This window comes from Cucurbita pepo, chromosome LG03 (genome assembly GCF_002806865.2).
Source record: "Cucurbita pepo subsp. pepo cultivar mu-cu-16 chromosome LG03, ASM280686v2, whole genome shotgun sequence".
NCBI lineage: Eukaryota > Viridiplantae > Streptophyta > Magnoliopsida > Cucurbitales > Cucurbitaceae > Cucurbita > Cucurbita pepo.
This window is the reverse complement of record NC_036640.1, coordinates 1,842,638-1,867,522: the sequence shown is the minus strand read 5'-3', so window position 1 is coordinate 1,867,522 and position 24,885 is coordinate 1,842,638. Positions and strand designations below refer to the sequence as shown.

The 24,885-nt window shown below is 35.2% G+C and overlaps 5 protein-coding genes and 1 long non-coding RNA gene across 13 annotated transcripts; 2 read left to right on the top strand and 4 right to left on the bottom strand.

Annotated features, from left to right (window-relative positions):
* Positions 1–469: 469 nt before the first annotated feature.
* LOC111789850 lies at positions 470–4,758 on the bottom strand. 4 transcript variants are annotated; one of them, XR_002814392.1, is made up of 6 exons: positions 4,610–4,758; positions 4,448–4,498; positions 2,095–2,245; positions 1,094–1,222; positions 940–969; positions 470–816 (listed from the first exon to the last, which is right to left on the bottom strand). It is a non-coding gene; the product is annotated as an uncharacterized LOC111789850 (long non-coding RNA). The 4 variants fall into 4 exon arrangements; XR_002814390.1 differs by having other exon boundaries at positions 470–969; XR_002814389.1 differs by lacking the exon at positions 940–969 and having other exon boundaries at positions 470–868.
* Positions 4,759–5,506: 748 nt separating this feature from the next.
* LOC111790542 (dirigent protein 22-like) lies at positions 5,507–6,346 on the top strand. The gene has a single exon (XM_023671479.1). It carries the CDS (start codon positions 5,586–5,588, stop codon positions 6,165–6,167), a length of 582 nt encoding a protein of 193 aa, XP_023527247.1. The 5' UTR covers positions 5,507–5,585; the 3' UTR covers positions 6,168–6,346.
* A 126-nt stretch (positions 6,347–6,472) lies between these two features.
* On the bottom strand, positions 6,473–7,784 carry LOC111790544 (60S ribosomal protein L21-1). Its single transcript, XM_023671483.1, has 2 exons — positions 7,488–7,784; positions 6,473–6,904 (listed from the first exon to the last, which is right to left on the bottom strand). The coding sequence occupies exons 1-2, from the start codon at positions 7,722–7,724 to the stop codon at positions 6,647–6,649; spliced, it is 495 nt and encodes a 164-aa protein (XP_023527251.1). The 5' UTR covers positions 7,725–7,784; the 3' UTR covers positions 6,473–6,646.
* Positions 7,785–8,670: 886 nt separating this feature from the next.
* LOC111790543 (60S ribosomal protein L21-1) lies at positions 8,671–10,843 on the bottom strand. 2 transcript variants are annotated; one of them, XM_023671482.1, is made up of 3 exons: positions 10,546–10,843; positions 9,817–9,927; positions 8,671–8,967 (listed from the first exon to the last, which is right to left on the bottom strand). In XM_023671482.1, exons 1-3 carry the CDS (start codon positions 10,780–10,782, stop codon positions 8,821–8,823), a joined length of 495 nt encoding a protein of 164 aa, XP_023527250.1. In that variant the 5' UTR covers positions 10,783–10,843; the 3' UTR covers positions 8,671–8,820. The 2 variants fall into 2 exon arrangements, with proteins under 2 accessions (XP_023527250.1, XP_023527248.1); XM_023671480.1 differs by lacking the exon at positions 8,671–8,967 and having other exon boundaries at positions 9,520–9,927.
* An 863-nt stretch (positions 10,844–11,706) lies between these two features.
* Positions 11,707–17,933, top strand: LOC111790776 (carbon catabolite repressor protein 4 homolog 1-like). 4 transcript variants are annotated; one of them, XM_023671833.1, is made up of 12 exons: positions 11,707–12,299; positions 13,592–14,348; positions 15,416–15,502; positions 15,602–15,685; positions 15,769–15,858; positions 15,951–16,037; positions 16,466–16,519; positions 16,605–16,696; positions 16,804–16,918; positions 17,063–17,210; positions 17,302–17,455; positions 17,583–17,933. In XM_023671833.1, the coding sequence occupies exons 1-11, from the start codon at positions 12,142–12,144 to the stop codon at positions 17,445–17,447; spliced, it is 1,818 nt and encodes a 605-aa protein (XP_023527601.1). In that variant the 5' UTR covers positions 11,707–12,141; the 3' UTR covers positions 17,448–17,455; positions 17,583–17,933. The 4 variants fall into 4 exon arrangements, with proteins under 4 accessions (XP_023527601.1, XP_023527598.1, XP_023527599.1 ...); XM_023671830.1 differs by having other exon boundaries at positions 17,578–17,826; XM_023671831.1 differs by having other exon boundaries at positions 17,302–17,459; positions 17,583–17,826.
* Positions 17,934–18,921: 988 nt separating this feature from the next.
* LOC111789880 lies at positions 18,922–21,079 on the bottom strand. Its single transcript, XM_023670598.1, has 2 exons — positions 20,701–21,079; positions 18,922–20,079 (listed from the first exon to the last, which is right to left on the bottom strand). The coding sequence occupies exons 1-2, from the start codon at positions 20,974–20,976 to the stop codon at positions 19,228–19,230; spliced, it is 1,128 nt and encodes a 375-aa protein (XP_023526366.1). The 5' UTR covers positions 20,977–21,079; the 3' UTR covers positions 18,922–19,227.
* Between the last annotated feature and the right edge of the window lie 3,806 nt (positions 21,080–24,885).

Below are 24,885 nucleotides of genomic sequence, written 5' to 3'. Positions count from 1 at the left end.
AAACCAAACAATAAGCTATCAATCTAATTCACTAATATGTCAAATGAACCAAGTATGGCTTAATCATGACGACTCCAAAGTTAAATATGTTTGGCTTAGCATAATTGTATGTTGGGTAATCTCCTAGAAATCATGTGAGTGAGACAAAACATGTTAAAATGATCTGTGTTGGTTTGTGTGGATAATCTTCACTCTTAGAAATAGTTCAAGTCAAGTAAGTAGCGTGGTCATCAAGTATCAAATATGAATTCCAAATTCTAGTATGAATCCTAAGTATGGAGCTTTCCTCGTAGACTATTATATATAGAATGGAAAATTAGTATAGAAAAAAAATAACACCACACGAGTTCAAGCTACCAGATATCCTTTCAATCATTACTATATTAACGACTTCAACTGACAGATTATTTTTGTTCATAAAAATTCAAGTAATTGACAGATTGTAGAAACTATCAAGCTGGTACGGTAGGAATAAAGAAAATTTTCGATAGAGCGGTGAAATACATAGAGATAAGAAATAACAGCGACCAAGACCAAATCTATAAGTTAACCCACAAAAAGTGAAAAGAATTGTGTGTTTAATTAGATGAGTAGAAGCATTGGAAGAGGCAAAGGATGAGATATTTTGACAAACATTGATGATTGCCTACTTTTTGAGGACAAGTGTGTGTGGTTTCCAGTTTGATTCTGAGAGCAACCATACTTCACTTTTTCTTCTCTTTTTCTTAAACCTCTGACAATCTCATTCCATTTGAGCAATCAAATGAAAAATAATCCAATAATAATTTGCTTTGAGTTTTGGTTCAATGTATTGTCCTACAAATATAAGAATCTCGTAGTTATTGCCAAAGACAAGATTGAAATGAGCCTGCAAATGTAGAAAGCAGAGTCAATAAACTAATTGAATCCAAACTGAGTCACTGCCACTTCTGGCTGTACCTAAAAGCATAGCCCTCCCCCTTTCTTTTGCTGTGCCAATTGGTGCCGCCCCGCCCCCCACACACCCACACACACAGCTCAGTGAAATATAAAATGTACCAAAAGTGAAGTTGAAACTGTCTACAAGGACACAAGACAAGATATGCTAACTTACAGGTGCCACTGTACATCCCTCCCTCCTGCGCACTTTGTGAATTTTAAGGTACCTCGAGTGCTGGAAAGGAGACAGCCAGCCAGGCCCTTCCTTCACAACACTTATGGAAAGTGTGGATTAGCTTGAATCCTGAGCCACATAATGGTAGAAGAGACTCAGTTTCATCATGTTCCTGGTTTAGCAGCAATCATAGCACAATCTAGAGTCTAGGCTAGCCAGCTCTAAAATTACAATCCTTTCTTTTTCTTTTTGGAAAGGAAACAGAAACGATTCCCTTCGAAAATACAAAAGAACAGTAGAATGATCAGGTTATCTGGATAGAGCAAGAGAGAAACGAAGCATTACTTATAAGGGTGTAGAAACCTCTTCTTAGTAAACGCATTTTAAATCCGTGAGGCGGACGACGAGATGTAACGGACCTATGCGGACAATATCTGCTAGTAGTAGGCTTGGGTTGTTACATCTTTCCTTCTAGCTCGTCCTTCTTTTAGCTAACCGTTCACTCCCAAGGGGACAAAACTCACACTTTTCTAAAACTACAATCTCAAATCTCCATCTAGAATCTGATATGAATTTTATATAATTCTCGATAAAGTTGAATAACAGTCCTAAATCAGAAGTAAGAAACTTTGTTGAAAAAAAATAAGAATCAACTTATTGCAATTCATTGATTATCATTTCCCAGTTATTCTTGCCTTGTTTCAGTACAAATCCTAGAAACTTACTGGGAAAGTGTTTGGTTTCTGTAAACATCAATGAGAGAAGAAGTGCCTTGATAAACTACTACATATATCACATTACACTCATTATAATCAACAACGTTATGATTTGCATATAATATTGCTTAACGGGTACTCTGCAATTTACATATATGGGTAGGTGTCTTCACAGAAGCAAGCACAAATCAGACGCTCTAAATCTATATCCAAAGATGAATTTGCAAAATTTCCAAAAGGAAAAAAGAGAGAAAGGAAAAGATTCCTTGCTTGAAATTATGTGACCTGTGAAATCATTGAGTCCTTTGTTGCTAAGTTCGAGAAGTGTGGCTGTCTTCATTTCTTTGAGTGAGAAGTGAAATTCCATCATGAGAAGCACTTAAGGAGGCATAGTAGGATGTTACAGTGAGTAGAGCAAATCATGGAAGAGCAAAACCTGCATACAACAGACAATTATAATCACCTTCAGCTACACTAACAGGTAAGGTTAGTGGATGCTGACATTTGACCAGATAAACTAATGCATCCACCTTAGCATAGTATCTTTCCGAACTCTGCGAGATATCTAAGCCCTCCTAGGACAAAGACCTTGAACTTGATCTTACCAATACTCAACTCCTCTGAAGTTGGATGTTGGGTCGGCTGGTGTTGAACTAATCTCTCATCTTTACCTATGAAGCAAGGTCGTTTTGCCAGCATTGTCGAACTATAAGAAAAGGATCTAGGCCTCCTTTTGCCACAACCCAAGGGATGCAAGAACTCCATAGAACTAATCAACCAAAAAAATTCTGACTTCCGGGCGAATGCAAGCCAAAAAAGATCTAAAAAAGCTGCAAATTCTACGTAAACCCACCAGATCGAGCATGCTCGTATACAGTCTTCATAGACGAATAAGTTTTTTCTTTCAGGAGTGTAACAGCCCAAGGTCACCGCTAGCAGATATTGTCCTCTTTGGGCTTTTTCTCCGGGGTTTCCCCTCAAGGTTTTAAAACGTGCCCACCAATTTGCAGCTCTTTCCCTCTCCAACCAACGTGGGATCTCTCAAGTAGTTTCACAAATCCTTGAACCTTAGAGATAGTAACTATTACCTTCGCAAGAATCACGTCAAAAAGCATTCTTTCTACTCCCTACCCGATTGTAGAAAAGCTTCAAATGAAGTCCTTGCACTTGATAATTTTCCACTAAGGATTTCTTGAACACCCTTTCTTCATCGTATTTGTAGACCATCCACGTACATCCTTTCTACATATACTAGCAACCACTCCATGCCATAGTTTATTTGATACATAAGAATTCCATAACCGTTGGTCAACAAAGCTTCATTCATATTTCTTTTTATTTTATAGGAAGACAACCATTTTCATGTGGAGAATGAAATAACAAGAAAAGGCGGGTGCTAAAATTCAAGCCCCAGACCATGAAAGATTGCAAACAATTCTCCATTTGGGATAAAGCTCGCTATGACCGTAAAACTGTTAAAAGGAGAATTAATGTAATGGTCCAGATCCACTGCTAGCAGATATTGTCCTCTTAGAGCTTTTTCTTTCGGACTTCCCCTCAAGGCTTTAAAACGCATCTACTAGAGAAGGTTTTTACACCCTTATAAAGGGTGTTTCGTTCTCCTCCCCAACCAATGTTTATCTATGGCATTTTATGTATTTTTCTTTGTAATCAAAGACAACAAAAGAAAGGTCTGATTAGTGGGAGCCAAAGGACCTTCCGATTTTGAGTTAAACCAGACGTAAGATAGGAGATTCAAATCTCTAACCTCGATGGTACATATTTTGTAGTAGTTGAACTATGCTTACATTGGCACCAAACCAAACATCTGGAAGAACTCCAAACAGAACTCGCAAACTCACACCTCCAAAGAATATGATACAATTTTTCCTCAGCCTTTCCAACAAAGAATGCAACAAAACGGGTCAACTAACAAGGGAAACTTCCTCAAAAGCTGATCTAAAGTGTTAACTCGTCCGTGTAAAACTTTCCAAGTAAGGAATTTAACCTCCTTTAGAATCTTTATCCTCCAAATAGGAGAAAAAAAACAGCCTCACTAATGGGAGAATGGTCCAGCAGACAAAAGAAGAAGAACTTACAAGAAACCTCATCCGAAGAGTTTGGATTCCAAACACGACCATCCCCAATCCTAAAACCAATCTCCCCAATCAGAGACAACGAATGACAGAAGCCAAAAGGAAAGGAAACAGAGCTCCCCGACCAAACCAGGAAATCAGCCACCAAACGATTTTTAAATGAGGACCAATGATAGAGACGAAGAAACATAGAGCAGAGGGTCTATCTCCCACCCACTGATTCTCTCAGAAATGTGTTTCCTTCCCCTCCCACACAACACAATGGACAAGGTGACAGAAAGAAGGGAGCTCATGAATGCCCACAAAGGCGCATAAATTAAGTTAACTAGAATTGTCCAATCTCTAATAGGAGGAACTGCATTGAATTAAACTCCGAAACTATCGATCCAGAAACGTTCATCAACTACTCTACAGCAGATTAATTTAAAGAACCCAATATAGAGTTCACATTTATCACTACACAATCAAAAACCTAGAAGCATTCATTAAATTCATCTTTCCTTGAACAAAACAAACAAAAAATTAGAAAGAGAGAAACTCACCACTGCGGCGATATTATGGAGAACAGGATTGATGCCCCATTCACTTTTAACCTGAATCAAAACACACCAAAACTCAAACATGAATCCCAAAACCATAATAAAAGTGATAATCGAAGCTGATTCAGTGGAAGAAGAAGAAGAAGAAGAAGAAGAAGCAATTACAGGGTCGGGTTTAAGAAGAGAAAAGGCAACGAGGTGATCCGAGCCCTGGATTCATGGTGGTTTCATGGAACTTCAGACCTCTCGAGTACCCATATGTGGACCGAAGCGCGCTCTGAACATCTTCGTTCGGCAACAAATTCCCGGGTTTCGCCTTCGGTGGGCTAAATCCAACGACCAAATTTTAAAATAAAATAAATAAATAATCTAGGCAAAATTTTAAAATTAAAATCAATTTTAAAAAAACTATTTTTTAATTTTCAAACCTTAACTTAATTTTTAATTAGATAATATATATATTCTAAAATTAAATAATTAGAAAACCAATTATATTATTTGTTTTTTTAAAGAAATAGTTTTTTTCAATTTTTTAAATTATATAATTTTTGCCTTTTGAAATTATAAAATTTCAAAAATATATAATCGCTCGATATAATTGGAATTTATTACTTTTCCTTGACGACAAAGACTGTCTTTAAATGATAAGGTGCACTAAATTTTAACTCATTTTTTTTAAACCATTGATAAATATAACATGTGAATACGATCATAACTTAATTTGATAAATTATATATAATCAATAAGAAAAATTTAGAAATTCAAATCCTATAAATATATAGCATAATATTTTAAGTCATCATTTAGATTCATCATTAGTATATGGTCCTACGATCATTAGTATATGGTCCTATAATGAATAAAGACTAATTACTTCGGACATAAGAATCTTAAATATATATAATTTTCCGATACTCATTTTGTCAAACAATTTATAATTTAAAGGGGGGAAAACATACTTGAAGGTCACTAGTTTCAAAGTCACGTTCCACTCAATTAATNTTTTTACTTTGAGGTCCAACAACAAATGCCCCGTCCACTAAAGCTTTTGCTTTTCTTCTCCACTTCTACTTCATTGACTTCATGAATAAAACCAGAGACTCGGACTCCGGATTCTCATCGCCATACCCCATTTCCTTCCATGGCTCCTACTTTCATCTCAAATCGCTCTGCCGCCGTCGCGGCTGCCGTTTTCTTCTCTCTCTTCCTCACCTCTGCCTTGGCCGCGGCGGAGCCCGTTCTGTCGCTGGAAAAGCTCGGGCTCCGGCGACGGGAGAAGCTGAGCCACCTCCACTTCTACTTCCACGACATCGTCAGTGGACGGAACCCCACAGCAGTGCCAGTCGTCTTGCCGCCTCAGGCCAACGCCTCACGGTCTTTATTCGGCATGGTGGTCATGACGGACGATCCGCTAACAGAGCGGCCGGAAATTGGGTCGAAATTGCTGGGAAGAGTTCAAGGGTTTTATGCCTCGGCGTCGCAAACGGAACTTGGGTTCTTAATGGTTATGAATTTTGCGTTTGTGGAAGGGAAGTACAATGGGAGTTATTTGAGCATTTTGGGGCGGAATACGGTTATGTCTGCAGTCAGAGAGATGCCGGTCGTCGGCGGCGGAGGACTTTTCCGATTTGCTCGCGGGTATGCTCAGGCGAAGACTTACACGGTGAATTACAGCACCGGTGATGCCGTTGTAGAGTATAACGTCTATGTCTTCCACTACTAGAAAAGTGTTTGGGGATTTTACCTTTTTTCTTTTGTGTTATTTGAATGAATGTTAGACAACTAAGTTATTGTGTTCGGTTGACATGTCTGTTATCACATGAGAGCGTTATTTTGCTTCTTTCTATTATCACCAATAAATACTCGGTACTAAGTCATTCATAGCATTACTATATTTCTCAATTCATTCTAGACTGGTTATTCGTCACGTTTTCACTTATGATATTTTTGGAAGTCCTCCAGATATATTTTACAAAGAGCCAACAAGGAATTTTACCAATAACAGGCAGTTCTGATTCTTTGTTCTGATTCTTTGGAATAACTCAATGAATTTAGTAGATCAGGAGTAACAAATGACCAAAACTACACAAATGCCCAATTGGTCTAAAAAGAAGATCAGCTGTATTACAATCACTATCCAAGAAGTTCAAATACATACCTCAAAAAAACAGCCAAACAAGACAAGGTTGAAAGAAAGAAGTTCTAATAACCACCCTTGAGGTCATTGACAACATCGTATGGAATGGGAGTCACAGTCTCCATTAAAGCACCTTCAACCATGAACCCTGGTTTGGGGCCTTCTGGTTGCCTCTTGGTACAAATGACTTCACCTTTGGCCTTGGCTTCAGCCTTCAGTTGATCATTCTTCACCTTCCTCAAACGGAACTCCTCGGCGCACCGTGAGGGCTGCACGTGCTCAACTCGGACATGGATTCTCTTCCTTATGATTCTGTTGCCCACCTGAAAATTTTAATATAGAACATCAGAACACAAGTGGGTTTGAAAATTGCTTGAATCACAATCAAATAACAGGGGCTACAACTTCGTTTAGATGACTGGATAATCATACAGACACCCTATAATGATAACCCTTTACATCCAAAAACCTAATCGATTGATGAACACTACCCTAAGGCAGATAGGGCACAAAACATTCAACTCTTCAAATGCATATGCAATAACCGATTATCAACCAACAAATCTGACATGAATTCAAATTCCAGCAGCATCAATCGGCAAAAAGAAAAAAAGGCCATAGTTACGCAAAGCATTCGACTATCAAAAGCCACGCGATATCCGAAACAACAACTGAATGAGTTGCTAAACAAATTAACAGATGCATATTCAACATCCTCTGAACAAGTCAACAGAAAGCAGAAACTGAATAGACAGAACAGAGTCCATAAATCCAGCCTAAACCTAAATCACCAAATTCACAGATATTCCAAGAATACAGAGTAGAATGAACACCAGAACAGATCGAATAAAAGAACCGAAAACAGAACCAAAACAATCACGAGAGAAAACGGAAACAGAAATCGACCTGCTTATTGATCTCAACACCGATGGCGCGCTTGGTAACGTTCCATACACGACCGGTACGGCCATGGTAGAATTTATGCGGCATTCCTTTGTGAACGGCGCCGTTCACTTTGACGTCAACATAGTCGCCGATCTTGAAGGTCCTCAAATAAGTAGTTAAAGCAATGTAACCCTTCTTCCTGAAAGGCCTCGCGAAGAGATCTCTGGTACGGGATCTAAGTCCATGGCCAGCCGGCATCTTCTTGCTAGTACAAAGTAAAACTCACTCCGACTCACGATCTGAAGAAAAAAGAAGAAGGAAACAAGGTTTTGGCATTTATATAGTGCGAATTCTAGGGTTTTGGGTTTATTTTCAATACGCCGAATCAAAGTGGGCCGTCTGGTGACATTTAGTCTTCGTTTTAATAGGAAAATATCCCAAATCGGTCCATCTTTGAAACATATTTGCACTTTTACCATGAATTTTAGGTTTAATTTTCATTTCAACCCCAAATTTTATGGTATTATTTTTTACTTGGCCCCCCAAGTTTTATAATGTTGAATTTTTACTACGACTTTAATTTTTACCGCTCAAATTTTTCAACAATGCTCACTTTTTATCTTTAATATTAGTGAAAACTAATTTTAATTCGCTTAAATCACGTAATAAAAAAAAAAATCGAAGGACCAAAATTAAGTATTTAGTGAAAAACATATATTAAAAGGCATGATTATATATATTGACTATTGTGTATATTAGAAGGCATGATTATATATATTTACCACTATATGTTTAGGACTATATATATTTACCACTATATATTTAATACGTATTTAAGAATGCATTATATTACCCATGAAACATAAATCAAAAACTACACAAAAAAAAATTAATAGTACATATTTTTCATTAATGTGAACATAAAAGCAATAAAGAAGTTACACGTGAATTTTTTTTAAAAAAACAAATAAACCAAAATTGAAAGAGTTTTTTTTCACATAAATTCCGAAGCCTGAAAAAAATTACATTAGAAATCACCATATCAAAATCCACCTCAATTAGTGAAATAAAATTCTAAAAAAACTTCAATACAATCAGAAAGAACATAGCTTAAAAGATCTCTAATGACAAACAAAGAACATTCCATAGAAAACTAATTTAAATAGTAATAAGGAAAACTAAAAAATGAGATGAAACTATAGCATAGAGCAACAAAATTACTTTTAAGTGAGATGAAACTACATTAGTTAAATCAAAAGCTTAGGGCTGAAAATTTTCGATAGAAAAGTTTAGCATCCAAAAAAATTTAGGGGCACAAGGAGTAAATTGCAACAATATCCAAGAAAAGGAAATACTAATAACCACCCTTGAGATCATTAACCACATCGTATGGAATGGGTGTGACGGTCTCCATTAAAGCACCTTCAACCATGAACCCTGGTTTGGGGCCTTCTGGTTGCCTCTTGGTACAAATGACTTCACCTTTAGCCTTGGCTTCGGCCTTCAGTTGATCGTNAAAAAAAAAAATCGAAGGACCAAAATTAAGTATTTAGTGAAAAACATATATTAAAAGGCATGATTATATATATTGACTATTGTGTATATTAGAAGGCATGATTATATATATTTACCACTATATGTTTAGGACTATATATATTTACCACTATATATTTAATACGTATTTAAGAATGCATTATATTACCCATGAAACATAAATCAAAAACTACACAAAAAAAAATTAATAGTACATATTTTTCATTAATGTGAACATAAAAGCAATAAAGAAGTTACACGTGAATTTTTTTTAAAAAAACAAATAAACCAAAATTGAAAGAGTTTTTTTTCACATAAATTCCGAAGCCTGAAAAAAATTACATTAGAAATCACCATATCAAAATCCACCTCAATTAGTGAAATAAAATTCTAAAAAAACTTCAATACAATCAGAAAGAACATAGCTTAAAAGATCTCTAATGACAAACAAAGAACATTCCATAGAAAACTAATTTAAATAGTAATAAGGAAAACTAAATAATGAGATGAAACTATAGCATAGAGCAACAAAATTACTTTTAAGTGAGATGAAACTACATTAGTTAAATCAAAAGCTTAGGGCTGAAAATTTTCGATAGAAAAGTTTAGCATCCAAAAAAATTTAGGGGCACAAGGAGTAAATTGCAACAATATCCAAGAAAAGGAAATACTAATAACCACCCTTGAGATCATTAACCACATCGTATGGAATGGGTGTGACGGTCTCCATTAAAGCACCTTCAACCATGAACCCTGGTTTGGGGCCTTCTGGTTGCCTCTTGGTACAAATGACTTCACCTTTAGCCTTGGCTTCGGCCTTCAGTTGATCGTTCTTCACCTTCCTCAAACGGAACTCCTCGGCGCACCGTGAGGGCTGCACGTGCTCAACTCGGACATGGATTCTTTTCCTTATGATTCTGTTGCCCACCTGAAAATATTAATATAGAAAATTAGAAGACCCTGTAAGTGGGTTTAAATTGATTGAAACATAATCAAATAACAGAGATACAATTGTGTTCAAATGACTGTAAAATCATCAAAATACATTGTAATGATAACCCTTTACAGCCAAAAACTAAATCGATTTATAAACACCACCCCAAGGCAGATACAGCTCAAAACATTCGACTCTTCAAATGCATGAGATGACCGATTATTTACAAACAAGTCTAACATGAATTCAAATTCCAGTAACATCAAACAGCAAAAAAAAAAATCCATATTCATTCAAAGCCGTAGTGTTCGACTATCAAAAGCCAAGAAATTTTAGAAACAACCACTGAATGAGTTGCTTAACGAATTAACAGATACATATTCAAAATCCTCTGAACAAATCAACAGCAAGCAGAAATTTAATAGACAGAAATGAGTCCATAACTTTTACAGCCTCAAACTAAATAAGTCCCCATAATAATTGATTACCTCAATCGCCAAATCCGTAGATATTTTAAAAAGACACAGCAGAATGAAACCAAGAACAGATCTAATAAAAGAACCGACAACAGAAACAATACAAACACGAAGGAAAACGGAAACAGAAATCGACCTGCTTGTTGATCTCAACACCAATAGCACGCTTGGTAACGTTCCATACACGACCGGTGCGGCCATGGTAGAATTTATGCGGCATTCCTTTGTGGACAGCACCGTTCACTTTAACGTCGACATAGTCGCCGATCTTGAAGGTCCTCAAATATGTAGTCAAAGCAATGTAACCCTTCTTCCTGAAAGGCCTCGCGAAGAGATCTCTGGTACGGGATCGAAGTCCATGGCCGGCCGGCATCTTCTAAAGTAAACAAGATGAAACACTCTTACACTCCCACAATCTGAAGGAAAAAAAAAAAAAGAAACCCTAGGTTTCGGGATTTATATAGCGCGAAAGTTAGGGTTTTCGGGTTTATTTTAAATGGGCCGAATTAAATTGGGCCGTGGGGGCGACAAATGGATCAAAATACAAAACATGTCCAAAAAAATTGGACATTTAGTCCCGTTTTACTCCGAAATTATTCCAAAACGGCCCATCTTGAAATATAATTACAGTTTCCCCCCCTTTTTATTTTTATTTTTAACAAATAATAATTATTCTTATTCGTAAACTTTGAGTTTAATTTCCTTTAATATTTTTATTAATTTAAACTTTAAAATAAAACTAAATAAATAAATGGTATTATTTAACCATGATTTTTTATTTCTTTTTTTTTTTTGCACTGTTTAATTACATTTATATATTTTTTTAATATCTACATTCAAATTTTATCCTATCTATTTATTAGTTTCAAAACGCTTATATATTAATTTTTATAAAGTTTCCATCGAATTATAAGATATCTAATATAATTATTGTTGAATCGAGGATAGTTACCATATTGATCCTGATCTAAATATAGAGTCAGAGGTTATGAATATAAAATATTTATTTATTTATTTATTTTGTCAAAAATTAAAAAAGAAGTTTTGAATAGGAACAAAAGACTATATATAACTAGAAGTTGCTAGAAATTTCTATTATTGTTACATTTTGGTTATTCTCCAAATATATTATTCGAAAAATTATAAAAAATTAAAATTTTATTTTAGATTTAAATTATAAAAAAATCAATTTAACTATGTTCAAGTTGTTAATAAAATTAATAAATTAATGGATAGAAACGATAATTCGATAAAAAAGGAAAAAAAGTCGTACTATATAAAGCTCCTCACAATCCCTTCTTCCTTCATTCACGCCCCCCTTCTCCCCTGGTCCTCTTGCTTTCTCTCTCTCTCTCTCTCTCAAAAGGCATTAAAATCAGAAGATACACCAAAATTTCAATATCACTTTCACTTCTTCTGTAAAACCCTAATCATCGATCCCTTCTTTCTCCTCGATTTTCCGATTCCATTTCGCCGATCAAATCTTGTTCTCCTCATTGTTCTACTTCCATACTTCTCTCAAGATCCGCAGATGCTTCTTCCAATTTCTGATTTTTGAAAGCCTTTTTCCTCCTCTTTTGTAGCTTAAGTCTGGCGGTTTTGGACCTTATGTAAATGGCGGATCCGCCAGGTATCCGCCTTCTCTACGCTTTTTGTGGTATTCGTAAAGCTCCGGGAGTTGTTGGTTTCTTTTGTCTTCGATTCGCGTTGGTAGACTTGCCGTGAGTGAAGCATGCTGAGCGTGGTACGCGTGCACCTGCCCTCTGATATTCCTATTGTAGGCTGCGAACTCACGCCCTACGTCCTCCATCGTCGCCCAGATAAAAACATCAGTACCGACGATGTATCTGAGTCGGCTCCTATTGATGGTCAATTCCTGAGATACAGATGGTAAGTTCGAGTGGTAATTTCTCAAGTCTGTTGCGGAATATGAATTGGTTCTCGGTCTGTGTACTGTTGTTTATTGGCTGTTTACTACTCTACGGTGTCTTGACTATTGGTCGCGGTGTTTCAATTGGATGTGTTTGGGGTTTAGTGCTTTTCTTGAACTTCGTACCTGTTTAGTGCTACCCATGAAATAGCTTGTGTTCTAAATTGACGTGTATTGCAATGACTGTATTTATTATTTTTTTTTCCCCCTTTTCTTTTATAAGATTAGTGCTTTAAACCCACTTTCTTCTGCTCTTCTTATATCTTACTATAAGGGAAAGTGGCCACGATTATGATTTATGAATGTAGCAATTAATTTGAATGAAATCACCAGCTTGATTTTATACAGGTGCCAATTATTGTATTCTACTGGATCAGTATTTTTATGCATGCTCAAAGGCGCTACTTCCCTTTGTTTGTTTGTTTGTTTTTTAGTCGTTTGGAAAGCTAGTGAAAAGGGTGTGTTGGAGATAGACAATTTAATGCTTAGAAATTTAACTCTCTTCTTTCATAGGTTTTGGTTGTTTTTCCTTTAGAACCTGATATTTTGTGGCAACTAGCGTAAGGTTATATGAGAAAATCATGGGGGCATCAGGCTGGGTTGGATATAATCACAACAACTTAGCATAGTTTCAAGAATTTTTATCTATTATAAGAAATCAAAATTTTGACAAAAAAAAAAAATGAAAATTTAGGATACATAAATCGAACTTTTTCCATCAGAAATTTATTGAACTGTTGTCCGTACATGAATTGAATTCCCTTATAAGAAGCTATATCTCTTACTTTGATGGACGGGAAAAAAAAGATGGGGAAGGGGTTGGGGAGAAAATAAAATGGCTCCGAAGGGAGAGGAGGTTTCAGCCACGGAGGCAATGAGAAATGAGAATTTGAGATTGTACAAAAAAATTGTAAGATCTTGATGCTTTGGAGTTGATACATTTGCTGCTCAGCATTGTTTCAGGCTTTCAGCTGATATACATCAGTTTTGAAATGTTAGTTAATTCACACAATAAAGTTATTTGATGAAATATAGCAGCTTCTTGTCTTGCCCAAGTCTTGTGGATTTTGGAAAGAAATTATTACAATTTATCGGTGTACGTCAATGCTCTAACGTAAGGGATTAACTTTTCTGCATGGTCTATTTTTTCTCTGTGTAGGAATTAGGAATTAAGAATTAATTTTGTTTGACATCTATCTTTTTGTTTAAATGATGCTGCTGATATTAAACTTAATACAATAAATTCTTTCAGGTATCGCTTACAGAGTGATAAAAAAGTAGCTGTTTGTAGTGTGCATCCTTCTGAGCAAGCCACTTTACAGTGCTTAGGTTGTGTTAAAGCCAAAATTCCTGCTTTCAAAAGTTATCATTGCACCACCAAATGTTTCTCAGATTCTTGGCAGCATCATCGTGTTCTACATGACCGTGCTGCAAGTGCTATGAATGAAAATGGTAATGAAGAGGAAGAGTTATTTGGACGTTCTAATAATAATAATTCTGCATATGGTGTCCTCAACTCTAGCTCTTCTAGTTCTACGATTAGTACTAGCTTGACAAATGGTTTAACGCCATTGTACCCGGCAGCTGTTACGCAAAAGACAGGTGTGGAAACTTGGTTAGAAGTAGGACGCTATAAGAGTTACACACCAACTGCTGAAGATATTGGCCATGTCCTCAAGTTTGAATGTGCTGTTGTTGATATGGAAACCATGTTGCCTGTGGCTTCTCCACTTACTGTATTAACTTCTCGGGTCATTCCAGCTCCATCCGCTAGTCCACGTTGCTTAATACCTGTTAATGGGGTTGATGTGATGGGAAAGCTGGATTTGGATGGTCGAGTATCGTCAGGAACTTTTACAGTGCTTTCCTACAATATTTTGGCTGATGTGTATGCTACAAATGAAACATTCAGTTATTGCCCTTCATGGGCCCTTTCATGGCCATATCGCCGACAAAATCTGCTCCGGGAAATAGTTGGCTATCGTGCAGATATAATTTGTCTTCAGGAGGTAGATATCACTCTGTCTTCATGTCTGTGAATAAATATAGTTTTTACTACTCCTGCGTTAGTAGCATGTTTGAATCCTAGAATCGTTGTGATGTTTTCTAAGCATTTTTAATACTCAGAATCATGCAATTAATTATATCTATTTTGAATTCAGTATGGAATGCAGTAAAATATTTTATAGCGTTTTTTTTTAACATTTTTAATGAAACACTTGTGATAGATGATAACTACTAGATATGATATTTGGGTACTTAATGCTGTACTCTGAGGCCTCGATTCGGTGTTGTTTCTGGATGTCATAAAAGTGAGTTTTTAATCTTTTTAACACGTGCATGTATTTACATGAATATAAGTTCATTATGTGTAAGAATATTTCATTTAGTATTGATTTTGTTAAATTCTTTATAAAAGATCTGGAAATGTTATGCTGTCTGAACAGCTGTTTTTTTTAAAATTATTTTTTAACTAATGCAAGTATTTATTTATTTGTTTTGTAATAAGTTTATTATTTGTAAGCACCTTTTATTTAGTATTGATTTTATTTAATTCTTTAAATGATTTGCCATACTGACTAAAAGATCCTAGGCCACAGCACTTGTATTAATTTCCTGTGATGTATGGAATATGCGACAAAGGTGGAGTATTAAGCAAATATTTATTGATTATAAATCACAAGTGTTATAAAGACCTAAGTCAGACATTTGGATCATCTAGAGGATGAATTTAAGTTATATATGAAAGAAGACAATCGGTTCTATGTCTCTCTGTGGGTTTTAGTGGCGAAGCCTTTTCGTAATTATCCTTTAGGTCTTGTGTTACTTGATTGAAGACATTTTTTTAAAAAAACATTTCCCTCATTTTTTGGGCAATAATTTTATGTGACCTTGTATTCTTTTCTCTCTCTCTCTTTTTTTTTCCCTTAATGTATTCTTTTCGAAGTTGTGGCCTTTGTTAACTTCACAACATTGACAACATTGTGAAAGTTTGGAAATTTTTTCTTTTCAATTTTTTTTTCCTGGTCAAATATTGTTGTGTATCAACTATGCCTTGTTCTTCTTCTTTAAACAGGTTCAGAGTGATCACTTTATGGAATTTTTTGCTCCCGAACTGGACAAACATGGATATCAGGCACTTTACAAGAGAAAAACCAATGAGGTTGATTTCACACTTATCACTTGCATTATACTCCTTATATATATATACACTTAAGTTTATCTGTTTTATCATCCTCTGTATTTTTTTTTTTTTTTTCAGCTCTACAATGGGAACATACAAACTATTGATGGCTGTGCAACATTTTTCCGTAGAGATAGATTTGCACATGTCAAAAAATATGAGGTTAGGAAGTGTTTTAGGAAGTGGTTTGCTTCATTACGATGTGTGCGTTGCCGCATTCTAAATGTACTTTGGCATGTTTGCAGGTTGAGTTCAACAAAGCTGCACAATCTTTGACTGACCCTGCGACTATCCTAACTGCCCAAAAGAGAAATGCTATAAACAGATTAATCAAAGTAATTTTCTTGTGCTTCTTTCCCCTTCTTGTCCATGCATTGCACCGGGTTTTGTGAACTTATACATGATTTTGCGCCATACCTGTTGTTAGGATGATGTTGCACTTATCGTAGTTCTTGAATCAAAGTTCAGCACTCCAACGGTTGATAATCCAGGAAAAAGGCAGCTTGTTTGTGTGGTAAGAACTCTTTGAATGCTTGTCTATTTGGCGATGTTTCTGTGGTTTGATTTTATTGTGTTTTTAATATAATTGCTAGTTATATTGTCGATGAGGCTTCTTAATTTTCTAAAAATATTTAAGCCTACTTTATCTCTCTAAAGTTTCTATTTTAGATGTACTAAACTTAAAGCAGTGTGTGCGCATTTCTTGGGCTGTGTCACACAAAAGCTACTTGGTGTCCAAAGCCTTTTCTGTTTCAAATTTTAAACCTTGCTGTTTGATATCCTACTCTACTAGGGGAGTCATAGAGTTGGACTTTTTGGTTTCTTTGTGTAATTTACTGCTTCACTTTCTTTGGGGAGCCAAGCTTTTGCAGTCTCCTTACCTCTTCTCCTCTGCTTAGATATTCTATTCTTCATGAACATTTCATTTTAACTTATTATCAGGCCAATACGCATATTAATGGGAATCAAGATTTAAAAGATGTCAAGCTCTGGCAGGTAAGTTGATATACGTTGTACTGTCATATTTCTTTCATTTTCCTCCCCCTGAATATGAATTTATATTTAACGTTTTGTAAAATAGGTGCATACTCTATTGAAAGGACTCGAGAAAATAGCAGTCAGTGCAGATATTCCAATGTTGGTCTGTGGGGATTTTAATTCTGTTCCTGGAAGGTTCGTTTCTGCGTAGTTCTTTAATTGCACTTACTGAAAAATAGCATCATACGGTCATGTCCAAGATCTGTAGAATTAATTATCTCAGTAATTGAACTTTGTTGCAGTGCCCCACATCATCTTCTTGCTAGGGGGAAAGTAGAACCGACACATCCGGATCTAGCTATAGATCCTCTCAATCTATGTCAACCACATAGCAAACTGTCACATCAGCTACCGTTGGTAAGTCTTCTATCAACATTGCCAATGTCTGTAAGCCAGTCTTTCCATTTGCCAACTTTATGCTTTTTGTCAAGAAGCATTATGTGGTTATCAGTTCTGAAGGAATCTTCCGGGTCATAAATCTGAATGATGGTTTCTCCACAGGTTAGTGCTTACTCCTCCTTTGCAATAAAGGGAGTCGGCATCGGTTTAGATAAGCAGAGGAAAAGGCTGGATCCTACAACAAATGAACCCTTATTTACAAATTGTACTAGAGATTTTATCGGAACCCTGGACTACATATTCTACACGGGTATACCCCAGCCTTCCGACTGCTGTTCTTCGTTTCTTCATTTTATTCAACTGGGATGTTTGTTTAAAAGCTTTATGTTATGTTTCTCCAGCGGACACTTTAACAGTGGAATCTTTGTTAGAGCTCTTGGATGAAGAGAGCTTGAGAAAAGATACAGCACTTCCATCCCCAGTGTGGTCCTCCGATCACATAGCACTTCTTGCCGAGTTCCGATGCAAATCTCGGCCTAGACGTTAACCCATACTGTAGGTAACTCTTTCAACTTTGTCAAACAATCCAGCAGAGAATAAATATAAAGATGCTTCTGTCTTGTTTATGTTTTGGTTGCGGGGAAAGGCGATCTAAAAGTAAAATTATGCTTTTGTAGTTCAGGTGTGTGGAAGAAAAGCATCGAAGCAAAGATGCAGAAGAAAGAAAAAAAAAAAAGGTTGGTGTTGGTTGAGAAAGTAAATTAAATATAGTAAGAGTGGTGGTGATGGATCATGCGGTGTTCAATTCCCACAGGGTTATCTCCACATGAGATCATCGTCACTGTGATCTGCTTTTGTATTTGTGGTACCTTCTTCATCTCATAGTATAAGTTTTTAATCTCATGCCTTAATCATTCCTTTGCTCTCTCTCTCTCTCTCTCTACACATCCAAATACACAATCCTTGCTCTCTCCTCCGCAGTGCGCTTTCTAAGAGAGATGCCTAATTGGCCTTTAAATTGCCATTTCTTTAATTGGGTATTTTTTTTTTTTTCTTTGTTTCTAAGCTGGGGATTATAGGAACAGCATTAGTTTGATATATAAGGAGATGGGAATATATTTTGATTAGATATTTCCTATACATGGGTGAAGGGCGTCAACTCTGGGGGGTTTGTTAATTGATGACCGAGTACAGGGGCTTATTTAAGAAGAATTATTCTTCTAAAAGTGTTTTGGGAACAATTTGTGGGAATTGTGATCAGATTTAGCTTGATACTGTTGTCCAAATTTAGGAAAAAAATTCTATGGTAATGAAAAAATATGGAATACTCGATTCATTTAGGCGGTTATATTGATGAAAATATTGAGACAGTGAGTATGATGGATAAAAAATATAGGACTTGTCTAAAATATTTTAAACTTTAGTCACCCTACGAAAAATTGACTTTTTTATATTGTAGCTTATATTTTCAATGATCTTTATATCAACAAAATTCAGATTTATTAAATTTTGAGACAAATATTTTTGAATAATTTGATCGAGTAATTTAGATTTTAAAAACGTAATTGCACTTGAAAACGTATAAAATTTGAATAATTATTTTATAATAAACTTGATATTAGTTAGCAAAAATTATAATCCTAGCCGAGTAATATAAGTGCATCTAGTCTATGGTTTCAGAATTCCGTTTTGGCCTTAAAACAATGCATGTAATAAAATTAATAAATAAGTAAACAAAACCTGTTCTCTCCCCTCCTTTGTCCCAAAACCCTTGAAAGCCTCGTCTTCGAAATCAGCAGCCTGAATGGGGTGGTTAGTGATAAAAGAGGTTAGCCTAGAAGAAGTTGGCACCCTTGAAAGAGGGTGTAAAAGCACACTTTGTTTGTTTGCAAGGATTGTAAATGAAGGGTGGGTGAAGGAAGGCGTAAGGTCATGTAAAGGCTATGTTAATCCAATAACACAAAATTGCAGCTCTGCTTTGTAAGAGTGAGTGAGAGAGAGAGAGAGAGAGAGATATAGGGTAGGAGAAAATTGGAGGCGCATTCCCACCTCCCATCGTCACCATTGTGGAGTGAGTTTAATAACCAAGCTTACCAATTTCAGTCTTTGGCACCGACTTCACCGTCTATCCCACCTCTCCACCCCTTTCTTTCAATCATTTTTTTATCTCTATCACTCAACTTTATTTAATTATGCCAATCTAATTTTTAATTCTTTCTTCTTCTTTTTCGGGATTAAGAGTTTTCCAACATACATTCCCTTTGCATTCTTTAAGCCCCTGTATTTAATCATGGACTAACACCTTCACTCACAACCCCTTGCTCATCCTAATCTTTTTTAACCTGTTGAGGCGGGATAAAACTATCCATAGACAACCCCGGAACATTAAACGCCACATCATCAATACTCCAACTCTCCTGCATTCGCGTAATCATAGGACCCGTTTTCAGATCGTCTCCAAATCGTGTGATGATGACATTGGTTTCACCGGAGTGGGCGATCATAACACCATCCACCGATCGATAATCCCCAATCTTTGTCGACATAGTCGTTTCCCAATACATGGGGTGAGAACCAGGGGATTGAATTCGAGTCAACGAGGAGTCTTCCAAGTATACCAAAAGTCCACGTTTTTGGCAAAAGTAGCCATGGATGGCGTGCTTGATCATCTCAGCTGTGTTGTCGCTTCGATTGACCAAATCTGTCTGATCGACCGATAATTTCAATACGAAACAATCAACGCCCATCATTTGCTTCTCTCCCATGTATTGGGCCGGAGAGAATACTTCTGAGATTGCTAAAGGATCTAGTCCCTGAAAAGCACGGCGGAGAGGGCGGACGGCGCCCTTAGCGGCGTGAGAGCCAAGCCAGGGCGTGTGCCTCCAAGCCACGTTGCCATCGCTACCGGCCACGATGCTGTGGCCTCCCACAGCCAGCTCTATCAGCCACTTATTCGGAATCATTTGCCACATCACAAAGCAACCTTTTTGCGTTACACCGCCGGTGGGTCCTCCTCCTCCTCCACTTCCGCCGCCGCCGCCACCGCCGGAACTAACCTCATCCACCAACCCCATCGTTAATTTCCCGGTCGCAAATATATTCTTCACCCTCCCATTTAACTTCCGGCACCCAGTCGCCGCCGCAAAATGCTCTATGATATACTGAGACGATGATGAAACCTACCCAAAAAGATCATAAAAAAACTAAGTCGTAATTAAAATTATTTAGTTAAATTATATAATTAATCCACAAAATTTTCATAATAGATACAATTCAATTAAAATTATCCAAAATTCAACAACTAAAATATATACAATTTTTCAATAACAAAAACTAAAATTTTAAATTGATTTCCTTGAGACATTATACATCAATCTTAGACATCAAAAAGGCAAAAACGTCAAGATATTAAAATTTCAACAAAAAAAAAAAAAACAATTATTTTATATTAAAATGTGAAATGACAGAAATACCCCTAAATTTGTTTATGTTTATAAAAATTGTTCATAATTAATTTTAGAATTAAAATGTTCATAATTTTCAAACAAAGTTGTAACAGATTAATTTCTGTTCTAACAGATTAGTTTCTAAGAAATTTGTATAAAGAACGTGCAGGTGAAGCATATATATATATATATATATATATATAATTTAAAAATAAATAAAAATAATAATTAAAAATAGAGATCTCGAACCACCCAAGCAAGAAACGAAAGCCAAGAAAGAGATGTTTGTTTTTGTTTCCCTAATTTATTTTCTTCCCAAACGGAAACAGAGAGAGGTAATGAAATGTCGGAAACCTGATTGGCAGAGGAGACGAAATTGTTAGGTTGAACGGAGACCGGAAACAGAGGGCAGCCGAGGACGCTGAGGAGAACATTCAGGCCATCGGACTTCTTTCCACAAGAAAGGATCGATAAATGAGTTCTGATCCAGTTCCGCCACGATCGTCCTCCTCCACTTCCTCCGCCGCCGCTTCCGCTTCCACTCCGGTTGCGATTCCGAGTGCGGCCGTCTTGTTCGTCGATCGGCTCCTCCGATAACGGCGCTAGACGATTCATCCTCTGTAACTGCATTCGGAATTGGGGGAAGAAACAGAGAGAAGAGAGTGGGAGGTTACTTAAAAAGAGCGCCGAGAGAAACAGAGAGAGAGACAGTGTGAATAAGCAAGCGCCTGATGCTTTGTGTGTAAGACTGCTTTAAAAGCGACCTCTCCTTGCTTCCTTCTTTCTTCTCCACCCCCACTCGCGCCCTCTCGCGCGTCTCTCTTTTTNAAAAAAAAAAAAAAAAAAAAAAAAGATTTAACTTATAATTTAATTTTAAATTTACATCAGGATTTGAAATCTAACCTTGACATAGTCACATTGTCCCCACAAACCCATCTTCACCTAGAAATGCTCCAAACAAAATAAGCTTACTTTTTGTGTTCTTATAATTGAGCTCCGGAATAGAAAAGTGCATCTTATTGATATAAGAATAGTGGTCGTACATTTAAGAAATTACTATTTTGGTCATCACAGAAATTGGATTTTAATTTATTTTAAAATTTTCACATGACCCTTTAAAGAAAAAAGGAAAATAAAATGAAAAAGAAAACATCACATGGACCTACTAAAAAAAATAATTTCCCTAATCAGAAATAGGTTGTAAATAATATGGACAAATTCTTAAAATAACATAATTAAAATACATTTAACGTTTTATTTTTAAGTTACTTTACAGGTGGAATCTATAATATACAAAAATTAAATTAAATTATGTATATATATATATATATATATTATACAAACCAATTCTTTACAGCTTTGATTCTGCAGAAATCACTTTTGGGACATGATGCCATCTTACTTCATACCTTTATTTCTCAATTAAATAATTAACAAATAAAAAGCTATATATATATATATATGTAAAGGTATATTTGCATGTTGGGAGATTTGAATACATTAAAAAAAAGCATTAAATCTTTTAAAAAGGGGTATTAATTTTTTTTTTAATACTAGCTCACAAATTGCTCCTAATTTATAAAAAAAATAATTAAATTTTTTTTCATGAACAAACGTTCTTACAGACATTTAAATCGAGAATTAAATTAAATTGATGTTTTGAATTTGAAGACAAAATAAATAAATAATGAGGATCATTAAAAGAGCGTGAGGACGCTATCGCCTAATGCTAAAATAAATAAAGGTTAAATTATGGATTTTATTTATTAAAAAAATGTAATATATGCCAATAAAATAAATAGATTATATAATATGGCATAAATTTGAAAGGTAGGTTTAGTAATTATAAAAAATTTATAGATTAATTTTATAAATTTGAAAGTTTATAGATAAATAAAAAAGAAAATCTTAAATTTGTAATTTAATCTAAAAGAAAAAGGGGGCGCGTGGGTAACAAACGCGAGTGGGGGTGTACGGTGTGTAGTCAAATATAATACCACCACGAATGTCTACCGAGGAGGAGCTTTAAAGCGAGGCAATGGCAGTGAAGATAGCAAGTCCACATCTTTTTATTTATTTCTTTTCATTTAAATATTAAATATTAAATATTTATAAATTATGATTAAAAAATTTAAAATTTACAACTCTTTCAATTATTTGTCTAATAATTGGTGACTTTGTCAACTTCTCCCTATCCAAAGTTATATATGCTAAGCCGTTGTTATCTTTCTCTTCCTTGCTTATATAACGTCTCTTTCAAAAATCTCTCTCTACCCTCGTTTTCTAAAATCTTCTTTTAAAATCGAGGCTAAAGGTTCGATCATACGTCGGTGGCCGTAGGCGACGCAAGAACAAATTGGCTTAGCTCACTTGTCGTTGGAAAGTGAGTGCCGCACAATCGCTAGTCCGCTGCCTTCAAAAGTGCGATTGTGTCAAGTGGTATAGACACCGACTTATTAAAATTAAAAATCAAATCAAAATAATACGATTTTATATGAATTTTGGACATAGATTTAGTTGAAATATATATGGTACTACAAATATGTACACATCATTGCTTCTTTGAATTGTTATTTCCAAAAATTTAATATTTACAATGCTATAAATGCAGCCAGCCCTAATACCAAAATTAAAAAATAATAATAATAATAATAATTTAATTTATATTATATAGTTGAAAGTGGGACCATGTATAATTTAATGCCATTAATTAAAATAACCCAAGTTCAATAAGTTGAATTTTTCAGCGGTGAATGATGACGTAATACTAAGCTTCTTGAAACAATTGCCCATACTCTTCATAATTTACCCATGCCCTTCATAATTTACCCATCCCCTTCATAATTTACCCATGCCCCTTCACATCTTGCTTTGATGCAATAAATTAATCATATACTAAGCTTAAGCTTTAAATAACGTCTAATATATATATATATATATATAAAAAATCAAAATATAAAATTTTTGAGACAGTAATTATAATTAGCTATCATTTTTAAAAAATTATATATATATATATAAAAAAGCTGTAATTTAATAATTTGTACTTCTTGCTTTTTTAAAGGTGGAGAAAATAATAATAATAATAACAATAAATATTCTGATTGGTCCGATTTCCCCCCCGATCTATCAGCAAAGTCATTCACCTGACGTTTGATTTGTACGGTTTGGATTCGTTTCCCGATCCTACGATGGCTGATTTGAGGATTTACCCTTTCTCTTTAGCTTTTGTACACGTGGAACTGTTTCATTGGATATCGCTCTGCCACAGTTTGAATGTGGTTGGACTGTCGTTTTATTTACGTCACCGTAAAGTTGGAGTGGGTTGGACTCAGTCTCCAATGTACCAATAAAAAGTTTCGAGGATAAGAATGTAATTTTGCAATTCATGCCTTCCCCCAGAAAAGGAGAAAATATATGCTTAAATTGAATAATAAAATCCAAATTAATATATTATGATATTTAAATTTTGTAAATTTTTATATATACTCGATCAAAAGATAAAAATCCAAAATTTTTACCCCAGTAAAAACAAAAGTTAATTTATTAGTGAATTAAATCGCATGAAGTTAAGCTTATGGGCTCAAGTCCAATAGTCATAAGTTGTTGAGTTTCATCTAAGCCCATTACATGTCTCGGACTCAAATCCAATACATGGCCCAGCCCAGCCCACTGAGAAATATATATATTAATTTGTTAAAAGGAAAAAATAAGAAAAAGGAGAAGATATTTTGAAAGAAAAGAAATGGGAAAGAGACGTCACTTTCATTACGAAATGAACGTTGGCCGCGTCCCACAGGCCCACAACACTGCGCTTGTGATTTTGCTGGGGCCTTATGCTAATGGAAAGAGTATTATTTGATTACAAATTCATGATCATTCCCTAAAGTAGCAGATGTGGAATTTTTAGTATCCAACACCAGTTATTTTAATTTTCTTACATATCCTCATGTTTATATATATATATATATATATTATTAGTACAATAAATCTTTTATTATTTCATAAAATTATAATATATATTTTGAATTAAAAAAAAATGACAAAATTAGTAGAGACGTAAGGTTGTGGGCAGCTGGAGTCCGACACGAACTCACTGAGCGTGACTCCACCTCAGCTTTATCCATTTAAAACCCAATCCGTTTGCTGACTCATCATAACCCATCTGTGGGACCCACCGGAGCCTTTTTACGAAAGACTCAACTTCTCCATAGTGCCGAGAGATTTTTTTTTTAATTTTATTTTATTTTTAAATAGTTTTTCCTCTTTTCTGATAATTTGATTTATTTTTTTTATTTTTTTTCTTTTTTGAGTGAATTTCTTTTTCCATTTAAAAACTAAATGTAAAAAATTTGTTAAATTATGTAATAAGGAAATATTATAATTTTTTTAGTTTAATATCTAAGATAATTAAAATAATTAAATACGTGTCCTTTTCCTCTATTTAAATGTAATATTTTTGGGGATTAAATGAAAATAAAGACTTTGTCTTTGTCTTAGGATTGTAGGGACAAGTTAAAGATTCCTTTTCTCATTGTG

Coding starts and splice junctions, on each gene's coding strand:
- LOC111790776 (XM_023671833.1), top strand. CDS start 12,142: ATGCTGAGCGTGGTACGCGTGCACCTGCCCTCTGATATTCCTATTGTA. Junction 14,349..15,415: donor ATATAATTTGTCTTCAGGAG/GTAGATATCACT, acceptor TTCTTTAAACAG/GTTCAGAGTGATCACTTTAT. Junction 17,211..17,301: donor GGACTACATATTCTACACGG/GTATACCCCAGC, acceptor ATGTTTCTCCAG/CGGACACTTTAACAGTGGAA.
- LOC111790542 (XM_023671479.1), top strand. CDS start 5,586: ATGGCTCCTACTTTCATCTCAAATCGCTCTGCCGCCGTCGCGGCTGCC.
- LOC111790543 (XM_023671482.1), bottom strand. CDS start 10,782: ATGCCGGCCGGCCATGGACTTCGATCCCGTACCAGAGATCTCTTCGCG. Junction 9,928..10,545: donor GTGTTGAGATCAACAAGCAG/GTCGATTTCTGT, acceptor TAATATTTTCAG/GTGGGCAACAGAATCATAAG. Junction 8,968..9,816: donor TGAAGAACGATCAACTGAAG/GCCGAAGCCAAG, acceptor GATCAACTGAAG/GCCGAAGCCAAGGCTAAAGG.
- LOC111789880 (XM_023670598.1), bottom strand. CDS start 20,976: ATGCAGTTACAGAGGATGAATCGTCTAGCGCCGTTATCGGAGGAGCCG. Junction 20,080..20,700: donor TCGTCTCCTCTGCCAATCAG/GTTTCCGACATT, acceptor CTTTTTGGGTAG/GTTTCATCATCGTCTCAGTA.
- LOC111790544 (XM_023671483.1), bottom strand. CDS start 7,724: ATGCCGGCTGGCCATGGACTTAGATCCCGTACCAGAGATCTCTTCGCG. Junction 6,905..7,487: donor GTGTTGAGATCAATAAGCAG/GTCGATTTCTGT, acceptor TAAAATTTTCAG/GTGGGCAACAGAATCATAAG.